This window comes from Onthophagus taurus, chromosome 3 (genome assembly GCF_036711975.1).
Source record: "Onthophagus taurus isolate NC chromosome 3, IU_Otau_3.0, whole genome shotgun sequence".
NCBI lineage: Eukaryota > Metazoa > Arthropoda > Insecta > Coleoptera > Scarabaeidae > Onthophagus > Onthophagus taurus.
The window spans coordinates 28,514,146-28,533,800 of NC_091968.1; the positions used below are offsets into that span (position 1 = coordinate 28,514,146).

Sequence of the window (19,655 nt, forward strand, 5' to 3'; positions counted from 1 at the left end):
CTTGAAGTTACGATAAGTAAATATATTTGTTAAAAATGGAAAAGATAAAAGGAGGGTTAATTAATACAGGAACAGTACGATGTTATGCCCTCGGAGTTTCCTAAACAATTTCAGTGGAGCAAACTTAATTTACATAATATAGGAGACTTTGAGCAGATGCGAGTTGCGTTCAGCGCTGTATCTACACGCAAATTGGCCAATTTCTCTACACTATGGCAACGTTATTACGACGATAAGATCGGACTATCGGCCTTCATTCCGCATTATTTAAATTTCGATAAGGCTACGTAACCAAAATCAATTTTCTGCAACCTTTAATGCCATAGTAACAAGCAAAAAAATTTTAAAATACAATTTAACTGAAAATTTATCGTCCAAACCAACCGTTTACGAAGTTGCGTCATTATTATGTTCGTCATTACCGTATTAGTTCCACCAGTTACCACTTAGAGGTCCATTAAAGTGCCTTAAACTCAACGGTATTATAAAGTCTAAACTCCGCGCTTCCAGTTTCACCCTTCTATTAATATCGCTAAAAGCCGTCAAAATGAACCAATAGATTTCGAAAAATCCCATCTTATTAAGATATCAAATACAATTTTGAATATCGATTTTCAACGTTGTCGAATAGAATCGCCGTTTAACGTAAACACGTGATTTAGTAGTTTGATAATTAGACGGCAAATACGATTTTGGGTCGCAATCGGTGTGCGGAATCCGTGCAAACACCATTCGCAAGGACTATTGATAAGCCTTTGGATATAAATTATAAACGCATACTACTCTATCATCCAATAAACAATCCAATTTCAATATCGATGTGTTTCTGCACCAACACAGAGTTATTCTAGCAGATTATATCAAAAGAAACGTTATATAGCTCTTACCTTATTTGTTATAAAATCCAACACAAAATAATATTTATCCGGATTCTTTTTATATCTTTTCTAACCTTACTTTTTTGACAACACCAACCAGTTGCTAACAAAGTTTGTATTTTACCAAATCATGGTTACCATGGGAATAGATATAACCTTAAAAATTTATTAATAAAATGTAAATCCCATTAAAAAATAACAAATTACCTCTTACCACCTCTATTTTTGGTAAAGATTTAAAATTGATGGTTCAACAAAATTATTAGGTAATCCCTTGAATCAGAATAGAAATAGTATAGATTAGGATATTATAAGTACACAATAATATTTACCTTTTCAAAGTTCAGTATTTTTTTGTAATTATTCTTTAAAAACTTTTTTTATGTTCTTCCTAACTTTACTTTTTTTTGACAATTGTGTTGCTTGTATTGTTTGTATTTCAAATAGTGGTTGCCATGGTAGTAGATATAACATAACCTTAAAAAAATGTTGTTGAGTGTATTGTCACAGAATATTATTGTATTGTCATGTTATTCTGTGTTATTGTTTATTGTTAAGTGGAATAAAACATTTCCAATTACACCAGGTTAGTATAAAATCCTGTGAGAGGTGAAATTTTGAAACTTTGTAATTTTAAAGTTAAATTTCAGTTCTAATTCAATAAAATATTCACTTTCAGATTGATTCAACGCTACACAAGGTTATTCCAGAGGTAAGTAAAAATATTATTATTTAAATCTTTGTGTATCAATTATTGTTATAAAATCCAACACAAAATAATATTTATCCGGATTCTTTTTATATCTTTTCTAACCTTACTTTTTTGACAATTCCAACCAGTTGCTAACAAAGTTTGTATCAAATCATGGTTACCATGGGAATAGATATAACCTTAAAAATATATTAATAAAATTTAGAAAATCCCATTCAAAAATAACAAATTACCTCTTACCACCTCTATTTTTAGTAAAGCATTAATTATTACTTTAATATCTAATGCAAAATCGTCAAAAATTGATGATTCGTCTACTTTATTTCGGAATAACAAAATTATTAGGTAATCCCTTGAATAAGAATAGAAATAGTATAGATTTGGATATTATAAGTACACAATAATATTTACCTTTTGAAAGTTCAGCATTTTTTTGTAATTATTCTTTAAAAACTTTTTTTATGTTCTTCCTAACTTTACTTTTTTGACAATTTCCATGTGTTGTTTGTATTGTTTGTATTTCAAATAGTGGTTGCCATGGTAGTAGATATAACATAACCTTAAAAAAATGTTGTTGAGTGTATTGTCACAGAATATTATTGTGTTGTCATGTTATTCTGTGTTATTGTTTATTGTTAAGTGGAATAAAACATTTCCAATTACACCAGGTTAGTATAAAATCCTGTGAGAGGTGAAACTTTTAAACTTTGTAATTTTAAAGTTAGATTTTAGTTCTAATTCAATAAAATATTCGCTTTCAGATTGATTCAACGCTACACAAGGTTATTCCAGAGGTAAGTAAAAATATTATTATTTAAATCTTTGTGTATCAATTATTGTTATAAAATCCAACACAAAATAATATTTATCCGGATTCTTTTTATATCTTTTCTAACCTTACTTTTTTGACAATTCCAACCAGTTGCTAACAAAGTTTGTATCAAATCATGGTTACCATGGGAATAGATATAACCTTAAAAATATATTAATAAAATTTAGAAAATCCCATTAAAAAATAACAAATTACCTCTTACCACCTCTATTTTTAGTAAAGCATTAATTATTACTTTAATATCTAACGCAAAATCGTCAAAAATTGATGATTCGTCTACTTTATTTCGGAATAACAAAATTATTAGATAATCCCTCGAATAAGAATAGAAATAGTATAGATTTGGATATTATAAGTACACAATAATATTTACCTTTTGAAAGTTCACTATTTTTTGTAAATTATCCTTTAAAAACTTTTTTATGTTCCTACCTTTACTTTTTTGACAATTTCCATTTGTTGTTGCTTGTATTAATGTTTGTATTTCAAATAGTGGTTGCCATGGTAACCTTAGAAACATAACCTTAAAAAATGTTGTTGAGTGTATTGTTTACATTGTTAAGTCTAATAAGATTATTAATAGAGGAAGGATACACAAGGTTATTCCGGAGGTGAGTAAAAATATTATTATTTACCCTTTGTATGAAATATTTTGTAGTGCTAGGTCTAGTGTTAGTTCTAGTTTTACACTATCATTCGAGTTTAGCCATACTGAGAGACGTCAATTTGAAAACACTCCTCCGAATTAAAAAATAGATGATAATACGTTATAAATGTTCTTTTAGAATGAGAAAAAATTGATTGTATCAGATATTAACAAGTTAATCGGATTTGCATGATTGAATCTGACATCTCTTAATGAAAAATCTGTTTGATTCCAGTGAATTTTATCAAAACCAGAAGGAAAATCATCAAGTTTGAGTTGGCCCAACCCAATTCAAGGGATTCTTTCAGCGCCTTTCAAGTTTTTACTATCAGCTAATAATTTGCTGCAATGATAATCACCGTAGATTATCATTTTTGGAAGAAAATATCGGCATTAAAGCGAATTGGACCTTTTAGTACAATTAGTTCGGAATATCAATGATTGTTAGTGGTCATTTTGAGGATTCAGATCTTTAATTTCGCCAGTCGTGGGTATAGATATGGACTTTGGTAGGTTTATTGACTCATTATCTATTGTTACTAGGATATCAATGATGGTGCATGAGTCTCTACATAGTGTTTAGTGTCCTAGCTTTCCTAACGATTTCTAGTCCAGTAATGTTCATTGAGGTTGGTATCGTTTTAATTAATGATGGTGAGAATGAAGAGAAATGCCTAAATATCTATAGCACTACTGATATTCTAATAAATACTTCAACAACACAGATAAAAATGGAGCGTTGCATGTCGATACAATAAGGCAGTATTAAGTGATGATCTTCCATAGCCAAAGGTGTGGGAAATGAGTAGCACTTTGTTAGAGATATTGATCCCATGGTAGTAGAATCAAAAGTAACTTTGATGAGCAGCAGTGAAACTATGTGAAATCCCGAAATGGATACAACCACATGCTTCTTGGCTTCGGAGTACATTACATTACATAGAATACATATCGGGTAGGCGGACCAACCAACCTTGCACCGCGACCCTAAGGATCTATTGTACCCCGATAGATATCGTTATCAAATTTCACCGTGCAGTCCAATGCTCTTAACGAACATTAATACCTTGCTCGGCGAAAGGTCATTCAGATCTTTTGAGGAGATAAACTGCGACCCAAAAATCGAGAATCTGATACGGTTAACGGCAGGGCAGTGGCATAAAACATGCTCAACCGTCTCTGCTTCCTCCGCACATAGTCGGCTAAACCCAACAAGTTGAGGTGTGCTTTTAATCGGCAGTGCCCAGTAAAAACACCCATTAGAACTTTTATGCTACTACGGGCAAGTCCTAAAATATTCCCGGGTCTCATTCCAGGAGAACTGGTCCACAGTAGGCGAAGTCTCTCTTCAGCCTACAGTCCAATCCTATATTTGGCCATCGCAAATAATACACCAACTGCTGGTTCCGGTCCCACAAACGCTTCAGCGCTGCCATCTCGTGCTAGCTTATCTGCCGCTTTATTGCCAGCAACCCCAGAGTGACCCGGGACCCAGATCAGAAAGACTCTGTTATCACAACTCAGTGTGTTTAATGTTCTCTTACAATCATTAACCAGAGCCGACACCGTTTTCACGGCTTGCAGCGCCTGGAGAGCGGCTTGACTGTCTGAGAAAATTCGTACTGTCATGTTCTTCACCCCTCTTTCAAGAAGGATTTTAGTACCCATGTCAATAGCAAATACTTCCGCCTGGAATACAGTACAGTACGTACCCAGGTTGTAGGCTTGCTTAATTCGAGGTGTCTGGCAGTATACTCCTGCTCCTACCCCTTCAGGCGTTTTTGATCCATCTATGTACAAGCAAATGTCTGCCCGAACCAGAGAATTTTCATTTTCGATCCAGGACTGCCGCTCAGGCAGTACAATCTGGTATCGAGCATTAATCACTGATAGTGATACCCCCAAATCTGACGGCATTGATAGCACAGTATCAGTGCTTATAATGTCTTCCGCAGCCCATTGGTAGGACATGTCGGAACAGTTTTGAGCATATTGCTTAAATCTGTAAATGGTTGTTCTAGCCACTTTCTCTATATGCAAATGCAGAGGAGATAGGCCAAGCAGAACCTCCATTGCTAGAGTTGGCGTTGTGCCTATCGCACCAGAGATTGCCAATCCAGCTACTCGTTGAATTCGTGAAAGTTTACTGATAACTGAAGTCTGTCGGACTTTCCTATACCAGGCTGCTGCTCCGTATGTGATCATAGGTCTAACCACAGTCACATAGAGCCAGTACAGTCTTTCAGGGGTAAGACCCCAATTTTTTCCACAAAGACTGCGACAAGTCCACAAGGATAGTCTAGCTTTGTGCAAAACTCCCTGCAAATGTCCATTCCATGACAGGGTTTTATCTAGGATTACTCCTAGATATTTGACTTCCTTTGAGAAAGGAATTTCTTCACCTTGGATAGTTGGGCGGATTAGTCCATCCAACTTTCGCTTCCTGGTGAAGGGCACAACAATTGTCTTTTGCGGGTTTATTGAGAGGTTCTCTCCCTTACACCAAGCGCGAATGGTATCTAGGGTCACCTGGAGGACTTTAGATATCCTCGGCAAACAGGTTCCTTTGACCATAACGACAATGTCATCAGCATAAGCTTGTATTTCCGCACCAACGGCTTCGACTATCGCAATCAGATCGTCAACTAGGAGGGACCAAAGCAGGGGAGATAACACCCCTCCCTGCGGGCAGCCACCTCCCGGCCTGAAGCGTATCGTATCACCGTGGAGTGAAGTAGAAACTATTCTACTATCTAGCATATTGCGGATCCAACCCGCTATAGTAGCTTCCACTTCCCTGTCAAGAGCAGCTCTTTCAAGAGATTGTGGTATTGCGTTGTTGAACGCTCCCTCTATATCCAGAAACGCACAAACCAAGATTTCTTTATCCTGCAGCGTCCTGGATACTCTACCAACTAAGTTGTGTAGAGCCAATTCTGCTGATTTTCCCGCTTGATAAGCATACTTCAAATAATCAAGAGTCTCCGATTCCTGAATACCTGATTAAGTTGATAGCTAACCCAGCTCCTTATATATTGACTAGGCAGGAGTGGATTCTTAACCATCACATAACACCTCATCAGAATTTTCTCAACATGAAGATTTCACCAGTTCTTGATTTAAAGACATCAGAAGAGCTCTACTCCAATCCATGTAGTGGATATGATATGTTATAATAAATCAGGTGTTTTAAGAATCGTCCACTTCAATCTAGCAATCTTATAAGTCCCTTTTGATACTGATAAAAATGCAAAATAAGTGACATAAACCCTAATATTTAATGATAATCTCCCCTCCTTATACGAATATTTAGTTACTTTCTGCAAGATAATATGTCTCAATATTTATTTCTTTGTGGTTCATATTTGCTTCTATTCTGTATAAAATTTAAATACTTGTCGATAAAGTTGGCAAATTTCCAACAGACCTCCGCGATAAATAACGCAGAAAATCGTAGCAATTATTATTCCGCGTCATCGCTCTAATTCTTCTCTTCGGCTCCGGCTGGCCCTTTCGGCGCGTTTGCTCGTCCGCGAGATGGAGCCATTGTGAGCGACTGCCGCTTCCTTTGTGTCAAACGGCAATGATATATGGTAATTCGCCGTGGAAAGAGGCACGGGCCCATTGCTCTTCCCCCTTTCTCGCCGTTCCACTTTTCCGTAGCTCTCCGTTTTCCATTCGGGCGCCTCTTCTCGTCGCATACCGAGGAGCGGGGTACGATTAAGGGCTGGACTGGCGGCGCATCAAAGTAACACTTCGTCTCACAAAGAATTCCGGCTCGCGTTTGAAAGTAAAATGGGCCGCGCGCAATTAGTCCCTTACATCTTCTCGGCGTCTTCACGTGTACGTAAGAAAAGAAAGAAAAAAAAAGGAATGGGAATGGTGAGGCGATTTTCAGCTTTAAAAAGTGGGTAATCACGGCTTTTCCGAAATATCAACAACCCCGGTCTGGTACTTCTTTACGTGTCGGCAATCTCGAATGGCTGGCGGGGTAGTAGCAGGTAAGTGGGTCCATTATTCGCAGGGGCGTCCATAATTCACGTCCGCAAGAACAAGTGCGGCCCAGGCAATAATTAACCATAAAATTTTCACCCAATTACTTCTCCGCTTCGCCGGACGGTAACAGCAGCAGCGGTGTCGACGAGGGAAAACCCTCCCTTTGCACAATGTATCCCAGTTATTGCTATCATCATGCATAATGAACGGGGCCCTGCAGTATTCTAATTTCGGACCCCCGAGTATAATGCAATGTGAGAAAGTTACTGCTATGTTCAAGGGGGGTGGATGTGTGAAACCGAACATCGTCTTCAAGTTCCGTCTACACTTTACACATTAATACACCAAATAATTCTTAACACAATTTTTTTTTATTTTTGTGTGATATTAACGATTTTATACACCCCATCATTTTAATTTAAATAAAATTGCTTCGTCTTATTAATTTAAAAGGGATCTCTCAGTTTATCCGACCCTTTAATATCGTCTTAGAGTCATATAACGTTGCGGGTTGGAACACGATCTGCACGTTCGTGCAGTTATAGTAGAAATTTAACAGATTGCCACCGGTTTGTGTGCGCTGGAGGCGGCGGGTCGAGAACGAACCATTACCAACTCCCCCAAAGGATACGCCGAGGTGTGATCGATGAGGATACAAGAATTATCTTCGCGTGTTCAATTAGTCGAAATAACTTCATACCGTTCGGCAGCTACATCCATATCGAACTACTTCCCAAAAACGAATTTTCATCTATATTCACAAGGGAAACTGAAATATTAATTTAAAAAAATAAGAAGCCAAAAAAGAGATGAATTGAGAGCTTGAAGTTAGAATGCGATACAGGAATCGTGTGATTTATTTACGACTTTGGCAACATGATGACAGTTGGACGAAATTTTGAAAATGCATGATTGTGCTAAATTAAACTAAGGTTGCTTGCGGCCAAGGATAACCATTTGATACAATGTTAGACAACACATTTTGCAGCGTTTAATTAGACCTTGGCTAAACCCAGAAGGATAAATGTATGAATTTAGCTCCAGCAGACTAAACCAACACATCTACATCCAAACCACCACACTCAATCATGCCCAACCGAAATCAGCAATTTCATGTCAATGCGAAGAATCATGATGATAACCATTGAGGTCTTATATATAATCTAGAGTGCGTATGCTGTTGTCCCCACCACGCCTAAAATGAAGTCAGAAAGGTCGCCGTGTTAGATGTACAAACTTAGCGGGAAATTCGAAATTCTTATATATACTTATGCAAGAATTTACATTAATATAAACTGGAAAGACAGAAAATATAATAATTATACGATATTTTAAAAGAACTTAATAATTTTTAGCCATAACCCTTATAATTAACAAAAACTAAGAAGAAAATATTTAAAGCAATTCCGATTGATCACGTTAACCTTTGCTTATAAATAATTGTTAGTTTATTTAAAAAAAACTGAACAGTCCTTAATAATAAACTTTACTTGAACTTCAATTGAAGACCTTGGTGCAAGAAGGGAGTAGCTCCATTTATCAAGAGAAGGAGTTGTCCCCTTCTTATACCGAGGTCTTCAATTGTTAATTCCAAGTCAAGTAACCAGAAACATTTTATGGACTGTTGTAAATAATCGTCCAACGTATCAAATTATAAAAAACATATGTGAAACGAAAAGAATTCGAAAACTTTCAACAAAAATCAAATTTTAATAAAAATAACAATATGTTTATGAGAATTGTGAGGTTATAATTGTAGGTACAATAGAGACTTGAAACTATAGCTAAGTTCAGGTCGGTACATCCAACATGTCTGACTTTCTGATTACCCCCACCACCACCACATACGCTCTCTAGATTATATATAAGACCTCAATGATGATAACCTCTTAAAGGGGCAGCTACAAAAGGAAGAAAAATAAGCTCGACATAGTGAGAGGGGAGAAACAAAAGGAAGATCAGAGATAACATAAGCGATAACTCACATATCTTTCATCTTAGAGTGACTAATTTGTCCAACGTAGTATTTTCTGCTGATGAAGAAGAATTCTTGAATAAAAGACACAAATACGCCCATAAACTAAAACTTAAACTACCCTTAACAGCTATAGAATTACAATCCATTTTAGAAGGACACAAAGATAAAGAAAAACTAAGTAAAGATATCCAACAAATTCTTATAAAAGAAGAATTAAGAAGGACATTAGACACTTGAAGGTAACGCAAGATACAAAGACCATGCAAGAGAACATAATTCTCAAGCAGATTAAACAGAAGATTAAGGAGAACAATATTACAATTACAAACGGAGATAAAAATGCTGGAATTATTATCATATCTAGAGAAGAATACATCAGGAAAACAGAGGAATTTTTAAAAGGAAATAAATTTATTAATATCAAGAGGGATCCTACTAAGACATTCCATAGAGAAACAAATACACTGCTTAAAAATTGCGAAGCTACTGTTGATAAACTCACAGGTAACAAAAGAATAAATATTACAACGAACCCACAATTTCCAAAACTGTACTCGCTGATAAAATTGCATAAGAGGGAATATCCAATTAGACCTACAATTAGTAGCATTAATTCCAGCACATATAACCTTTCCAAAAAACTCGTAAACTTCTTGAAAAACTTTATAAATTTTAGGCCAGAACACACTATTAACAATCGTAACCAACTGATTAACAGGATAGAGAATCTAATTTTGCCCAAACACTATAAAATTCTATTAATATAACTAAAAGAAATACTCCAAAACACTACCATGAAGACCGAAGATATCACCAATGTTATGGCCCTATTCAAACAGTGCACACGACAAAACTTCTGCAAAATCAATAACACCATTACGACGGACTGCCTATGGGATCACCATTGATTGTGAGCGAAGTACTCGCTGATATTTTCCCTTAATAAAATTGAGAAAGAGCAAATAATAAATGACAGAAATCCATTATTATTATTATTATTGCTGCCGGGCTGAGGAGGGCGGCCCCTCTCGTTACCGCGACTTATAAGATCTATTGTAACTTTAGCCCTCCAAAGGTTTAGGGCAAATGTAGGTCCTTAATGAACCTTAGTATTGTCCTGAGGTCTTGAACCTTTATGTCGGTAGGTAACAGGGGAGTTTTACCGAAGACGTTGTGCCTTAGACGGCCTCTGGCGACGCAATTGCACAGTATATGTTCAGCAGTTTCTGACTCGTCGTTGCATAGTCGACAAGTTTGATCCTCAGCTTGTCCAATGTGGAAGAGGTGGTATTTTAGGGGCACATGGCCGGTTAGGTAGCCTGAGAGCGTTCTTAGATCCCCTTTGCTGAGGCATAAAACCTCTTTGGTTTTGTTTTGCAACGGAGTTATCATATTCTTCGCTTGTCTGTGACCTGGAAGTTCTTTCCAGCGTAATCTTTGAAGCCTCCCAGTTGTTGATTATTTGTTTTAGGTGGCTTTTTTGTAGTCCACATCCAGGTTGGGGTCCAATGAAGGGCGTGTTTGCTGCCTCTTTGGCCAGCTTGTCGGCCTTCTCATTGCCCTCAATGTTGCTGTGACCTGGAACCCACCATAGGGTAACATCATTGCCCCCAGCGAGTTCTCTCAGGTTGTTGGTGCACTCTCTGATCAGTGCGGAGCCACACGTGTAGGCCTGAATTGCCTTTAAGGCGGCCCGACTGTCTGTGAAAATGTTTATGGATGCACCTTTTTGTCCCTTCTGTAGGTTCAAAGCGGTGCAGAAGTTTATAGCAAGAACTTCTGCTTGGAAAATTGTTAAGTCCGAGCTGAGGGGCAATTTGATCTTACTGTCTTTGAAGCATCGGTGTACCAGGCTAGGGCTCCTCTTTTTAGTTGAGGCCCTCCTTTCGCCCAATCATCCCTGCTACTAAATATGACCTTATACGGTTGGTTGAAATTGTATTCCGTCGGTATAAGGTCCGTTTTAATTTCAATCAGGTGATTTAGACATGGGTCTTTGAGGATCTCGAGGTGTCCTCTGAGATTACCCTGCATCAACTTGAGTGAAGAAACTGTTTTCAGTGATAAGGCACTTAAGGCTGCCTCCTTTTGTATATATATGTGGAGCGGTGTGAGACCGAGTAGGGCTTCCAAAGCAGCCGTCGGACAGGATCTCATTGCACCCGTTATGTTAAAACTGGATTTGTGCCAGCTGTTGTTGAGCTGTCTTATGTTTTGTTTTTGGCCACCAAACCAATGAGGCGTAGGCGACCATGGGTCCGATTATTGCTACGTAGGCCCAATGAGCCATTCGTGGTTTGAGACCCCAGTTCCTTCCTAGGAGCCTGCGGCAGATCTGGTTTGCCATGGTGGCCTTTTTCCTCACCTTATCTAAGTGTGAGTTCCAGTTTAGTTTACTGTCAAGTATTACCCCTAGGTATTTAGTTTCTGTTTTGAGGTTAATAGTTCTGCTTTCAATGGAGGGTGCTTTTATTTGTAGCTTCCTTCTCCGAGTGAAAGGGACTATTTAAAGACAGAAATCCATACATGAACAACATAATTCTATGGACAAGATATGTGGACGATACCATAATACCCAAACCACATTAAGGGAAGTCCAGTTCGCCCAGACCCGAACCAGTCAAAAATCAAATAAAAGCTTTTTGGTACAGAAGATTTTTTTGACTTAAATTGCATGAGGATATAAGAATAATCTTCGCGTGTTCAATTAGTCGAAATAACTTGATACCGTTCGAAAGCTACATCCATATCGAACAACTTCTCAAAAACGAATTTTCATCTATATCCACAAGGGAAATTGAAATATTAATTTTACAAAATAAAAAGAAACTAAAAAAGAGACGAAACGATTGCTTGAAGTTAGAACGTAATACAGGAATCACAGGAATCGTCTGATTTATTTACGACTCTGGCAACATGACAGTTGACTCGGATATTGCACGTGGGGGAGTGAAAAATTACAGGCGACGTGACGGTTTCGGTTTCTCTTTGGAAACTTAAAAACTTTGTTGGAGTAAGGAAAACGTTTAATTCCATTTTTACGCATCACTATTTTTTTGTTTACGTTTATTTATCGATTTGTACAAATGGAGGGGACAAAAGCTGCCGGATCAATTATTTAAGGCATAAATGCGGCGGAGTTGTACACAAACGTGAATAAATCATGAACGTGAGCGGTGGCCACGCGCGGAAATTCGGAAACTCCCCAAACAATACCGAGGCTCCTCTCTTTTTTCCTTTTTTTATTCGTTGTTTTGCACCCCAAAACGATCGATGTTTTCGGCTATGAGGTTTATGATAATTAGGTAATTATTGAGTAATGGTGAATACTGATCAGATTCGGGTTTAGTATTCATGAAAACCTGTGTGTGTTTTTTTTTTCATTTTACTTTTTACTGATTGAATATTAATGTTTCCATTTTATTTAGAATTTATGCACTATTTTTCCATACAGTGTGATACAAACTACGAAATCAAACACCACGCTACGACAAACAAACGGGGTAAATCTAAATTAACAGTTACCGCGGCAATCGAATCAGTTACGGTTTAACTGTGGCCAAAGTCGTCGCTGGTGGGCTGTATTTGCTTTCTATCCATCCGCGTGATACATTTTATTGAATTACAATATCGCGTGGGTCTCTCACAAATACCACAACCAATCGAAAGGCGATTATTTGATTATCTAGGAGGCGACACGAAAACGTCACCTGCTGCTTATCGAAAAACTTTAATGAAATTATCGTTTTCTATACATATTATTTTATATTTATTATTTTTCAAATTTGATTATCAAATTTATGTCGTAATATTACTTGGAATACTTTTGACATTGGAATAGTTTTTGGAATAGTTCTGGATATATGGTGGGGTTTTGATGCTGATTGTGGATAAAGGTGGATATGGATTATCTCTTCTTTATCATTTCCCCTAGATGCCATCATAGCGTTGAGGTGTTGTTGGGTTCCTCTATCCATCTTTTAAAACTACTGTGGCGAACATCTGGACGCCAGAGAACTTTTTAAACCGTTCAAAAAAATCTCTCTCCGGTCATCTGGGCAGGACACCCTTTTGGTCCAGGCAAAGGGTTCCCGGAAAACTTTCACCGGAGATATTACTGGACGCTCTCCGTGGCGAACATCTGGACGCCAGAAAGCGTTCGAAACAATTCAGAAGAACTCTCTCCGTACATCTGGACAGCAGATCCTTTTGGTCCAGATAAGGACTCGAAGAGAACTTTCACCGGGGATGTTACTGGACTCGGGGATAAAAGGAACCAGGATCGGCCCGGAGAGTTCAGTTACCACCAGTTACCATCACTTATCAGTTAGCAGTTCCCATCGGCAGATCAGTCAGCAGTTACCCTTTTCGCGTCCGCACTTACATTATTGTTATTATTGTTGTAAATAAAATTTTGTTGTTGAAGACATTGGTTTTCCTAAAACTTCCTCTCGCTACTATCAAACCATTAGCCCCGCACTACGTATGTTTCATGCCATATTCTTCATTTCTTGCGCACCATCTCCTCCACTCCATTCTCCCATTTTATCCTTGGCCTCCCTCTTCTTCATTTTCCAACTATTTTGGAAATTCTCTCTTCTGCCATTCCGACTAGGTGTCGAGACCAGCTCAGTTGTTTGTTTCCTATTTCAGTTACTAGCAGTATTTATTCTAAATCGTCTCTTATAGTTTTGTTTCTAATTCGACCCATTTTGTTTTCATCTGCTGTTATTTATAGAGCTATTATAGGTATACAGCAACAGTCATTATTTTTAATTCTTTAAACAATGGTTTACACCTCTCCATTTGATTTGCATTCATCAACGCTCTAACTGCTCTTTTTTGTATTATAAATAGTCGTTCAACTCCTGAGAAATTTCCCTAGAACAACACACTATAAGACATGATGCTTTGGAAATTCGAGTAAATCACCACCATTGCTGTATGTTGATCTGTCAATCTCATCACTGTTCTTAACTGGAAAACTACTGAACTGAGTTTCTTTCCAACTTCATGTAGCTGTGCATTCCATTTCAGAGAAGTCTCTACGAGTACTCCCATTTGTTTAGCAGTTGTTGCATCAGTGGATTCATTGATACAATATTGAAGAAGACCTACTAAGAAGAGATACTAAATTAAACCAAGATTGCTTGCGGCCGACGTACTACATTTGATACAACATATTGCAGCGTTTAATTAGGCCTTGGCTAAATTCAGAAGGATAAATGTATGAATTTAGCTGACAATGACAAAACGACTTACAATGTACACCTTAATTGAATCGGTTATTTCGAAAAGGTCACTACTCCAAAAAAGTAAATTTTACAGGAGAACAAAAAAACGTTTCATTTTGGTATTAGTCAGAATATCGATTTCTTTTCAGAACAACGACCTAAATTACGATAAAAAAATTTATTAGATAAAAAAAATACTTAATGGTATTTAATAATCCTCTTCTGGCGGTTCATCACTATTAGTAGTAGGCCATAAAATCAGCTCATCATAAAAAAATTTTTTGTCTTCTGGTACATACTGCACAAGTTTCTTTAGATTGGCACACTTCTTTGGGTCCTTTCTTAGCCTCGCCCTCATGATAAGAGTAAAATTTAGCCTCTCCTGTTTTTAAGTTATGTATACTGTATTCAAAAACCCATAGTTGTCGATAGTAAAAAATTTTCTGTACAGGTATGTGTGGTATAGGTAAATTTTGCATGTAGTCAGTGTGATTCCCAATATTTCCTCTTTCTCTAAAGAGAGCTTCTTGATGTGTTGTAGTTTTTTATAGAATTTCTTAGCCCTGTTTTTGTGAACTAAGAGTTCTGCTGTAGCAACTCTTTTTGCATTGTCATTGAGAGTTGTACTTTTAACTTTCTGACCAAGTTCTTCACAGGCCGAACATACGTCAACTTGAGGGCGACCAAAAGTATAAGTAAAATTTTCATGGAAATATTTCAAGTATTTCACTTTTGAGTCAGGAAACTTTTTCATAAACATATTATGCATTTGTTGAACATCCAAAGTAGCAGGCAAGTCCTTTTTAATACATTGTTTGAATAATGTACTTCCTTAACATCAAACGATTCTATGTGTTCTTTTATTTGCAAGCATACCTCACCTGGTATTAAATTATGTCTAGATTTTACAGATTTACCTCTATTGTCTCTTGGAGTAGTTCCAGAAATTAGTAGATGACATAATCGTCTAACATGCTTTTCACCAACGCCATATAAACTCAAGAAAGCTTTTTTACATACCTGTTTACGAATTCCATTCAAATAAACATGAAACAGAACATTATTAGGTCTCTCAATATGTTTCTTGGCATTTTGAGATTTTCTACTTCTTTTAACAGGTTTTGCTTCTATCAAACTTTGTAAGTAGGAGTCTTGAGAGTTTTTATCATCAAACTGATGCAAAGATGTTAACAAAGCGATTCTATCTAATTCTAAATAATTTTCACAACATTGTTTACGACAAGTACAGTCGATTCCAGTTTGTCGTGCCATAACCTTTTTTCCAACATGATTAATATGTGCCTCACCTTTTACTTTAGCTTTCTTAATAACTTCACTTTTATACTCGGAACGGTTAATAATGCCCTTCTTTCTCTTCTTTTGTTTACTATTTTCAATATTGTCACTATTTTCACTGTCAGAGCTACTCATTTTTATATAAACAATGTAACATAAACTAAAAAATACGATCAACATCACAGAAAACTGCATCGATATGGCAGTCAGCTGTTCGGTCGGTACGCGTACATTTGATTAGAAAACGCCACTTGTCCGAAGATGTGGCCTTTTCAAAGTAAACAGACAAACAACACCGATATGGATTTTATTAACGAAGAGTGAAGTTTGCGGCGTTTTCGCATGTAACAATGCTTAAAGCATATTTTGAATCAATTTCTGTGTTTAACTATTTTTGGTAAAAACATGGAGATGTGGCCTTTTCGAAATAACCGATTCAATTCTAACTCAAATCAGGTTAAATCCTACTCATCCAAACCACCACACTTATATCGTGCCCAACCCAAATCACTTAACTAAAGCTCCTATACCCAAATCAGTATCAATCACCTGATTCACAGCCAAATCAAGTTCAACCTTTGCGTATACAAAGCAACCTCAATTAATCCATGACCAAATCTAACGCATCCAGACTCAAATCACCTAAGCGCAGCCTAGTTCAACTATAACCAAAGTCGCACACCATACAGAATCAATCTGATCCACAATTAAAACAAATCTAACTCTTCTACACCCAAACCAAACCGAACTGATTCACTACTCAACCCAAGCCAGACCAAAATACCCAAACCACCTAAGAAAAGTCCAGTTCACCCAGACCCAAGCCAGTCAAAAACCAAATAAAAGCTATCTGATACAGAAGATTCTTTTTGACTTACATTGGATATAGAGCTAATCCACTGAAGTAGTCTTTATATAGACTTATACTCTGCTACTCGGTGACAATACACCTAGATTTGACTGCATTCTAGCTATAAATTCTGAGTTCCAAATCACACATATTTTCTCGTAATCTTTTTCACTCTACTTTGCTCTCCCTTTATTTAACTTGGGTTCATATTTTAAAACATGACGTTTCATTAAATTGACAGTTAATTTTAACAAATTGTTGTGAAGTTGGTTACAGTTGGTAACATTGAATTTATGTCACATTGAAGTTTAAGCATTAGAATACCCAAACCACCTAAGAAAAGTCCAGTTCACCTAGACCCAAGCCAGTCAAAAACCAAATAAAAGCTATCTGATACAGAAGATTCTTTTTGACTTACATTGGATATAGAGCTAATCCACTGAAGTAGTCTTTATATAGACTTATACTCTGCTACTCGGTGACAATACACCTAGATTTGACTGTATTCTAGCTATTAATTCTGAGCTCCAAATCGCATATATTTTCTCATAGTCTTCCTTTTTCACTCTACTTTGCTCTGTCTTTATTTAACTTGGGTTCATATTTTAAAACATGACGTTTCATTAAATTGACAGTTAATTTTGACAAATTGTTGTGAAGTTGGTTACAGTTGGTAATATTGAATTTATGTCACATTGAAGTTTAAGCATTAGTTGTAGTGATAGTGTAAAACTAGAACTAACACTAGACCTAGAACTAGAAACTAGTCTAGCTTTTATTTTATTTAAAAAGGCACAACTCTTTGGAAAACTCTCCTTTTATTTAACTTGGGTTTTTATTTTCTGGTTTCATTGTTAGTTAAATCCCTGAATCTTGAATAACCTTGTTTTTTTTATCAAAAAAAATCTTAGAAACATTTCTTTTCAACTCCCTTAGAAAATTCATTTCTAGAAAAGGTCGAATACAATAAATTCGCGTCCTTACGCGTCAGTTGTTGGGCAGCTGTTGGACCGGAAGTCCGCTCTAGAGGCCGCAATTCGATTATGCGAGCGAAAGGCCGTCACAAAGTCCAAGTATCAATAGTTTATCGTGGACGGAACAGCCGAGCGTGTCGGACCGGCCGCTTTTTGAATAAAACAAATAAGAGAGCACCGGGGCAGCGATTTTACGAGCTTTGCAAGCTCCGGCATCGTCTAGTTTTACCTCATCCCCCCCAGTTTTAACCAGACGGGTTCGGCCTCGCAACAAAGTGATGGACAAACAGAAAATTATTTACAACTTTTTACTTCCATCGGTTTAACTTTTACGTGGAAGCGATTATTAAACATTTAAAATTGACACAACACATTTAAACGTGGAGAAATAAATTTTTAAGTTCGTATCAAACATATTACGGATCTTGGATTCCCCTGTCAAGAGCAGCTCTTTCAAGAGATTGTGGTATTGCGTTGTTTAACACCTCTTTATCCTGGAGCATCCAAACTGTGCAGAGCCAATTCTGTTGACTTTCCCGTTTGATAAGCGTACTGGTGGCGATTCAGTGGATGTCAATCTGATGGGGCGAAATGCATTATGTTAGGTACAATGTTTGTAGATAGTAATAACCGTTAGAATTTGTATAAATATACATAATGGAATATGTGTGGTTAATCAATATATACTTGTTAGCAATAATATTGTTATGAATAAAATATATCATCATTTTAATATAAATTGTCCTCGTTCGCTCAGCGACTCGGAAATTGTTCCATGCTATTGACAATTCATAACATTAATTATGTATTTTCCATGGAAAAAATAATCATAATTTATCTACCAATATGTACGCAATTCCATAAATCTTCATTTAAAGTTTTTCATGAAATTATTATCGCGTGTATGGTGTATTTATACATACATATGTAGAGGTGTTTTTTTAATATTTTTATTTCTTTTTTTGGACATTTTATGTCGAATAAATTGGCAGAAACAGAGACATGGGTTCCACGGCCTGTTCATAAATTGTTGATCACGGTCCGTAGTCCCGGGGCCAGCCGAGTATCCTGCAGGATCACCCGCGGGACCAGATGACCGTGCGGGCTGCGCTAAAATATTTACGACCGGCGCGACGGGAATACCACCTCATATCGACTTCATTAATTAAATTTGGTTTAATGACGATTTACCGGTTTTATTATATCTCCCATCCTACAAACCCACCAACCCTTTGTTGCTCATTCGCACCACCAGAATATTTTAAACTCAAAACTTCTCTAATCAAAATTTATAACTGTTATATTTATAACTTTTCTAAATTCCAATTTAAACTATGTAAATCCCATAAATTTTATTTGAATTTTATGATTAAATTGTTGAAACGTCAAATTTTGAAACGTCAAATTTCAAAACGTCAAATTATAAGATGTCAAATCTAAAATACCAATCTACAAAAATATTTAATTTTAAAAATTTATTTTTTAACGAGGTTTATTAGTAACGCCTCAATTTACTTACACCGTTAAATTGTACGTCGCAAATCCGTTCTGGTTGAGCAAATTCTAAACGGGAAACGCAATCCGAACGAGTCGAATACAACGGATAACTGACGCATTTTTTTGTGCTTTTTTTAAGGGCATAGTTTTTTTTGGGGGAAAGCGCGCGATCGTGACGCCCTTTTTGCTCTCGTTCTCTTTTCCATTATAAACGAAAGTCCATTACACATATTACATCAGGCATTAAAGTGCGATGGGCGTCGGGAAAATCTACAACTTCACTCTGTCAAAACTTTTTAACATCATTCAACTTGTCTATTTTATCAAATTAATTTCTCATATTTTCAAGTTTTAATGCAATTTTAATAACGTAATGTATTAACAATCTAAAAAACAGTTAAATAAAAAGAAAATCGTATTTTTTTTAACTTATTACCAACCTAAAATCACAACATTGTTTTTCGACATTTTTAATTAATTTGATTTAATTAATCTTTCCTAATTAATTAATCAAATTTGTATAAATAAATCGATTTAGTTTATTAAAAATTAAATAATATTTATAGAAAGAAAAATCAATAACTCCAACTTCACTTTGATGGTTGATAAAGTAGTAAACATAACCTCAACAATTGTATTGGAATGTTTTAAAGAAATGGATATTTTAAAAGCGGAAATCGCAAAAAAACGTAAATTATTAGAAGAAAAACAACTAATCGTAAGTAACAAAATAACCCCCAAACATGCTAGTTATATACATAA

At 36.3% G+C, this 19,655-nt stretch overlaps 1 protein-coding gene and 2 long non-coding RNA genes across 5 annotated transcripts in view; 1 reads left to right on the plus strand and 2 right to left on the minus strand.

The window, feature by feature from the left end:
- Positions 1-1,299: 1,299 nt before the first annotated feature.
- LOC139429218 (uncharacterized) lies at positions 1,300-2,732 on the minus strand. Of its 2 annotated transcripts, XR_011639881.1 has the most exons (5): positions 2,625-2,732; positions 2,492-2,563; positions 2,002-2,149; positions 1,831-1,942; positions 1,300-1,769 (listed from the first exon to the last, which is right to left on the minus strand). It is a non-coding gene; the product is annotated as an uncharacterized lncRNA (long non-coding RNA). The 2 variants fall into 2 exon arrangements; XR_011639880.1 differs by having other exon boundaries at positions 2,002-2,563.
- LOC111424028 (pre-mRNA processing factor 18) overlaps positions 1,417-19,655 on the plus strand; it is a 29,012-nt gene continuing 10,773 nt past the window's right edge. Inside the window, exons 1-4 of one of the 2 annotated variants that reach the window (XM_071194718.1) lie at positions 1,417-1,464; positions 1,558-1,590; positions 2,352-2,384; positions 19,460-19,611. In XM_071194718.1, coding sequence (XP_071050819.1) covers positions 19,492-19,611 — 120 coding nt within the window. In that variant the 5' untranslated portion in view covers positions 1,417-1,464; positions 1,558-1,590; positions 2,352-2,384; positions 19,460-19,491. Of the gene's footprint in view, positions 1,465-1,557; positions 1,591-2,181; positions 2,259-2,351; positions 2,385-19,459; positions 19,612-19,655 lie in introns of those variants that run through there. The other variant, XM_023057424.2, reaches the window with a different exon arrangement.
- LOC111424031 (uncharacterized) lies at positions 12,754-19,265 on the minus strand. The gene is made up of 4 exons (XR_011639879.1): positions 18,916-19,265; positions 16,451-18,845; positions 13,978-14,159; positions 12,754-13,923 (listed from the first exon to the last, which is right to left on the minus strand). It is a non-coding gene; the product is annotated as an uncharacterized lncRNA (long non-coding RNA).